This window comes from Echinops telfairi, unplaced genomic scaffold, assembly GCF_000313985.2.
Source record: "Echinops telfairi isolate 266 unplaced genomic scaffold, ASM31398v2 ScPeMD7_7420;HRSCAF=8458, whole genome shotgun sequence".
NCBI classification, from domain to species: domain Eukaryota; kingdom Metazoa; phylum Chordata; class Mammalia; order Afrosoricida; family Tenrecidae; genus Echinops; species Echinops telfairi.
The window spans coordinates 47,729,331-47,735,283 of NW_022111320.1; the positions used below are offsets into that span (position 1 = coordinate 47,729,331).

At 55.8% G+C, this 5,953-nt stretch overlaps 2 protein-coding genes across 6 annotated transcripts in view; one reads left to right on the forward strand and one right to left on the reverse strand.

Moving 5' to 3' along the window:
• CXCR6 (C-X-C motif chemokine receptor 6) overlaps positions 1-1,828 on the forward strand; it is a 4,033-nt gene extending 2,205 nt beyond the window's left edge. Inside the window, exon 2 of the mRNA XM_013005050.2 lies at positions 293-1,828. Coding sequence (XP_012860504.1) covers positions 303-1,322 — 1,020 coding nt within the window. The 5' untranslated portion in view covers positions 293-302 and the 3' untranslated portion in view covers positions 1,323-1,828. The remainder of the gene's footprint in view (positions 1-292) is intronic.
• Positions 1-5,953, reverse strand: part of FYCO1 (FYVE and coiled-coil domain autophagy adaptor 1) — a 61,442-nt gene that overhangs the window by 12,677 nt on the left and 42,812 nt on the right. The gene's annotated exons all lie outside the window — the stretch shown is intronic.

Sequence of the window (5,953 nt, forward strand, 5' to 3'; positions counted from 1 at the left end):
AGAGAGAGAGAGAGAGAGAGAGAGAGAGAGAGAGAGAGAGAGAGAGAGAGTTTTCAGTTATGTGAGATTGCCCGGATAAATGGCCCTGAGAATCTTATGAGCTAATAATGAAAAAGCCCCAGTTCTAGCTACTTTCCAAAACTCTGGTGGGCTGGGCTGCGTTCTCACTGAGCACAACGGTGGGTGGATGGGTTTAAGAGATGCCCACTACATAAAGGTGGCCAGTGGGATGGTGGGGCAGTCTGGGAGTGCTGGCCTCAGTCCCAAATAAATTCCCTGCATTGCTCATCAGAACAGGCACCATGGACGAAGAGTACGAAGACCCTGGGTTTTTCAGCACTGCCAATGACAGCCGACAGGAGCACCATCAATTCCTGGCGTTCAAGAGGCTCTTCCTGCCCTCCATATACGTGGTGGTCTTCATCTGTGGCCTGCTGGGGAACTCCCTGGTGCTGGCGGTCTACATCTTCTACCAGAAGCTGAAGAGCGTCACAGACCTGTTCCTGATGAGCCTGCCCCTGGCTGACCTGGTCTTTGTCTGCACTCTGCCCTTCTGGACCTACGCAAGCATCCACGAGTGGGTCTTTGGCAAGTACACGTGTAAAATCCTGCTAGGGGTCTACACGCTCAACTTCTACACGTCCATGCTCACCCTCACCTGCATCACCATGGACCGCTTCATTGCGGTGGTGCAGGCCACCAAGGCTCACAACCAGCAGGCCAAGCGGATGTTCTGGGGCAAGGTCATCTGCTGGGCCATCTGGGTGACCTCCCTGTTGGTGTCCCTGCCGCAGATCATCTATGGCAACGTCTCTTCTCTCGACAAGGCCGTCTGTAGTTACCATGACAACGAGATCCCCACTGCGGTCCTGGCCACCCAGCTGACCCTGGGCTTCTTCCTGCCCCTGCTCGCCATGGTTGTCTGCTACTCAATCATCATCAAGACGCTGCTTCATGCGCGTGGCTTCCAGAAGCACAAGTCCCTGAAGATCATCTTCCTGGTGGTGGGCGTGTTCCTGCTGACGCAGGTGCCCTTCAACCTGGTGAAGCTCGTCCGCAGCACGCACTGGGAGTACCACGCCATGACCAGCTTCCAGTACGCCGTCATCGTGACCGAGGCCCTCGCCTACCTGCGGGCCTGCCTGAACCCTGTGCTCTACGCCTTTGTCGGCCTCAAGTTCCGGAAGAATTTCTGGAAGCTCGTGAAAGACGTCGGCTGCCTCCCTTACCTGGGTTTCTCAAGCCAGTGGAAGTCTGAGGAGACCTCCAAGATGAGTTCTGCCTCTCACAACGTGGAGGCCACCAGCATGTTCCAACTGTAGGCCGTGCCAGGGCACGCAGAAGTGGCTCCGGAATGCACTGTGGGAGGTGGTCCTCTGGGAGAGCTGGGGCAGGCTTTGCGGATAGCTGTGCATTTCCAGGCGAAGCAGCCACTCGCTTGCTCTCCTCTCTGCTCCGCACGGACACCCAGGCCTGCTGCTTTGAAGGACTCTCCTTCCTTCCACTAGCCCCACGAATGCTGGCAGCAAGGGCAAGGACACGTGGCTTCTAAGATCCCAACTTCTCCTCCACTAGGACTGCAGCACACAGCCAGCAGGGCGACCAATGGTGGGTGACAGTCTGTGCCCCTAGGCTCCACCGATCCCCCCTCCCAGCGAGGGAGCTCAGAGCAGCCATGAAGAGAGGTGTGGCTCTAGGCAGCTCCAGCCTCAGGTCTTGCCTCCTTGAGGTAGGTCTGACCTTTACATAGGGAGAGCCTCAAGCTGTCTACCTGCGGAAGGACTAGCAGTGGGGGACGGTTGTGGCCCAAACGAGTCCCTGAAATGATGCACAGGCTACAAGGTCCAAGAGTCTGTGTGCTTTCTGACAGGGACTCTGGTTTGCTCATTTAAAAACGGAATGACCCCATGCTTGCCCCCTCCCCACCCACAACACACACACACAGACACACACACACAATTACACATATCCATGTAACAGCGTGTGGTTTTCATGACTAAGAAATAAAGCCCTTGTATGGTCTCCAAACGGCTTTTATACCTAGGAGCATTCATTCTATTTTGTGATGCAGGGAACACCCCGAAACTCGCTCCCTGTGAGCCCAGCACGCAGGGCCCGAGCTGGGCTGGTCAGTGTTTGGGGTCCTGCTAGCCAGGAAAGAGATGGGCCACCGCGTCAGTGATGACAACCCGGCTCCCTCACCATGGCTGCCCGCCTCCGGCCCGCACTGCAGTGCCTGTGCTTATGACCTAGAATGTGGTCACAGGAGGTGGTGGTCTTAAATGTCAGACTTTTACACGTGCTTGCCAGATACTGGCAGTGTTTGGGGGGCTCCTGCACCTCAAACTCACTCACAGAAAGAGGGAGACTCTCCTGACAGCAGCTCAACAGGGAGGGGGGCTCCGTGATGTAGAGCGGCTTAGTGCTGAGCTTTGGGGGCTCAGGCGAACCGGAGTGGAATCCAGTCGGTAAGGCCCTGGGCGAATCTTCTCGCCTCTGTTCCTCGTTGGCGGAACCCACCTCTCAGGGCGGCCATCTGATAACCTGGGATGATACCCACAGGTGTCTGCGTCGCTTGTGGCAGAGCGTGCCTGTGATCGGTCCTGTTCTCACTTATAAAAGGGAGTGACGGAGAGGATGGCCCCTATCTTGCTCCCTGTGGGCCACTGGGCAAGGGAAGGCTGGCTCAGGCTCCAGTGACATGCGCCCTGGTCCAGCGGAGCAGAGGGGGCCTCGCAGGGCTCACCAACCCTACCCACCATGCCACCACCACACAAAGCAAACGGAACCACTGCCATCAAGTCAACTCTGACCCCTGGCGACCGACAACAGGGCAGAGCAGAACCGCCCCCGGGGGTTCTGAGGCTATAAATCTCTGGGGGAGCAGATAGCCTGCGAAGCATGTGGTGAGTAGCCCAGCACCTAACTCAATGTGCCACCAGGGCTCTGTCCCTCCGTCCGCAGGGTCCACCAAGATAAGATCTTCATCGACCAATGAAGCGGGCCCTTCTCTGGGGGCCGAGGGACACCAGGACTTTGCCAGCCAGACACTTGATCTCTGTGGGTCCCTGGGCAGGTTACTCAGCCCCATTTCACTGTCTGCATAATAGCCCCCCATGTGTATGAAAACAGTGACACTGTGAGCTAAGCTTGGGTCTGCTGCGATGGCGGCACCTCCAGGTTTCCTGTCATTAGGTCCCTGCCAGATGAGGGATTCTGGAGATCATCTCTGCTGGGCCTGCCCCACCAGGCCGACATCTGCGGCCCTATAGGTGCACATGCAACACCCCCCCCCCCTGCGTTTCTGACCCCCTCCACCCTCGCCTGTCCCTTACTGTCCCTCTCTCCCTGGAACCCAGCTATGCTTGAGAACAGTTGGTATTCTCCCGAGCTGCCCCCCAACAGGCACAGGCACTGTCTGCACAATCTCCACCCCGACACTGGAGCCAACTCTCACCCTCAGACCGTTGTTCTCTCCCGACTGGCCCTCAGTTCACACACACAGGGAGGGACAAGACTGGTCTGGGATGTGGGCAGCATTCTGAGAGGCCAGGTGGGCTGTGGGTACAGTCCCTGCTGCTCTACCAAGCTCCCAAGAGCTAGAGCCACAGGCAGCTCAACAGGGTTCTCGGTGGATAGAGGGCAAGGCCACAGGTGAGAAAAGCCTGGAGCTGCCCCCTGTGGACAGGGAGAAGGTGGCTCAGAGAGCATGGGCATCGGGGGGCGGGGCCTCCCAGGTACGCATCTGTCCTTCCTGACACACAGTCTGTTTGGAATGCAGGAGAGCCTCACTGCCCATCCTACTGATGAGACTAGTTCAGGGAGCTCGATGGATACCTGCCTGAGCTCACAGCAGAGATGGGGGCCCTGCAGCCCTGGGGAGCAATCGGCTCCACCCCCAATGTCGGCCACAGAGAGGTTCCAAGCAGCCAACCCACTGCCAGGTGCCTGCCAACCAAACCATTCTCACCATATCCTGTCCTAGTTTTGTCTCTCACACAGGGCGTCAATCTCCTGGCCGCTAACAAGAAAACCACAGCCATCCCCTCCCCCACCCCCGCTCGCTTGTTCCGCAGAACACAGGCCCTGAGGCAATGGCTGGCAACCTGTGGGTTGAGACCCCTTTGGGTCTGAACGACCTTTTCATAAGGGTTGTCTACGACCATTGGAAAACATATTTCTGATGGTCTTAGGAAATGAGACACCGCCCCTCTATCGGTCTCCAGGGGGGTCTGACCGCATGCAGATGCACCCACCTGCGAGTACCTGGCATGAAGACTGTTAGCCATGCTACACCATGCTTCAAGACAAAATTTCATTGATTTATCATTAGAAATAAATATTTTACAATACATAATTATGTATTGCTTTTGTGATGAACCACTATGCTTTCATTATATTCAATTTGTAACAATGAAACTACATCCTGCATATCAGATATTTACATTACGATTCATTTATAACAGCAGCAAAATGACAGTGATGAAATAGCAATGAAAATAACTTTATGGTTGGGGGAGGGGTCACCACCACATGAGGAACTGTATGAAAGGGTTGTGGCATTAGGAAGGTTGAGAACCACTGCTCTGGGGCAAGTTTAAGGTCACCCAGCCACCTGGAAGTGACAGTTTGTTTTCCTGGAGAAGACTACTGGGGTACCAGCTGCTAAGACGGGGCGAGTGGAACATGACGTGCCTTCTAAGTTTATGGAATGAGGAGATCATGGAACATGCTTTCAGACTTGTAATGGCCCCATTGTAGCTGTGGGGCTGGGGTTAAGTCTGCGTGCAGGCAAAGACGCCAAGGAAGGGTTCCTCAGTGCAGCCCCGGCCCACAGCAGGCACCCCATCTCCTAACAATGGAGGGAGTGGGTGCACTGGGGAGCACACTGAGCCAGGGAGGCTGGTGCAGTGCAGGTGGAAGGCCCGGGCTCTCCCCAGGCAACCAGGTGGGGAGGGCAGGCCTGGAGGAGGCCATGACTGGATGGAAGCTGGGCAAAGGCCAAGGGCGCCAAAGCCGGGAGTGCCCGGCCCACGCACTGCTAACCAGCGGAGCTTGGCTGGCAGAGTGGGCGTAGGCAGCGTGTTTGCACGTTTGAGGCATGCTGTTGTTTACCAGAGAGGCTGGGCCGTGTTCTGGCTTACCACCACCACCTGGCGCCGAGCCCTGTCTTGGACTCACTGATTGTCAATGAGTGTCTCCAATTCTTACCAGAATCATTACAAGGTATGCCACCCTCATGTAGGCTCTCAAAATGGGTGATTTTAAAGAAAAATTGTTCATTTTCATATGTATTGAAGGATATTGTCTGTTTCTTCTTGAAACCCCCCATCATGGGAAAATTACCAAATTGAATCTAGTTCAACCCATAGTTATGAACCATGCTCCCCCTTAGAGAACCCACAGCATCCTGACTGGTCTCTCTTTGAGGCTGGACTTTGGGCTCCTTCTGGTCCCAACACTTCCTGGAGGGCAAAGGAAGCAGCGTCCTAGCTTGAAGGGGAGGGGGTGGTGGTCTATGAAGTGGGGATAGCCACGGGGGAAGAGGAGGGCAGAGAGGTCTCTGATGGCCACACGGGGAAGCGGGGGCCTGGGGAAGACATTTACCCGCTTCAGAATCTAAAGCCTGAGGCCTTGAAGGGAGCCAAGCAGGGTCCAAAGCCAAGCCTGACACATGACCTTGAACCATTGACCTGGCATCCCTCGACTTCCTGTCTGCAGATCGAGGACAACACCTCCTCTCCTTGACACCTCGAGAGGCCAGTGCTTACAGTGGCTTTCTTTCAGAAACACTACTTCCAAGCTTCCCACTCGGCAGCACGTGGCCTCCAGCAGCCTTGGATCTGCCTTCTGCCCCCCTCAGAACCCTGACAAACCTAGGGCTCTGAATCTCTGACTCCTTCTCTAAGAGTCGTGGCCTTTAGGATGGGGGCTCACATGTAAGCCAGAGCCA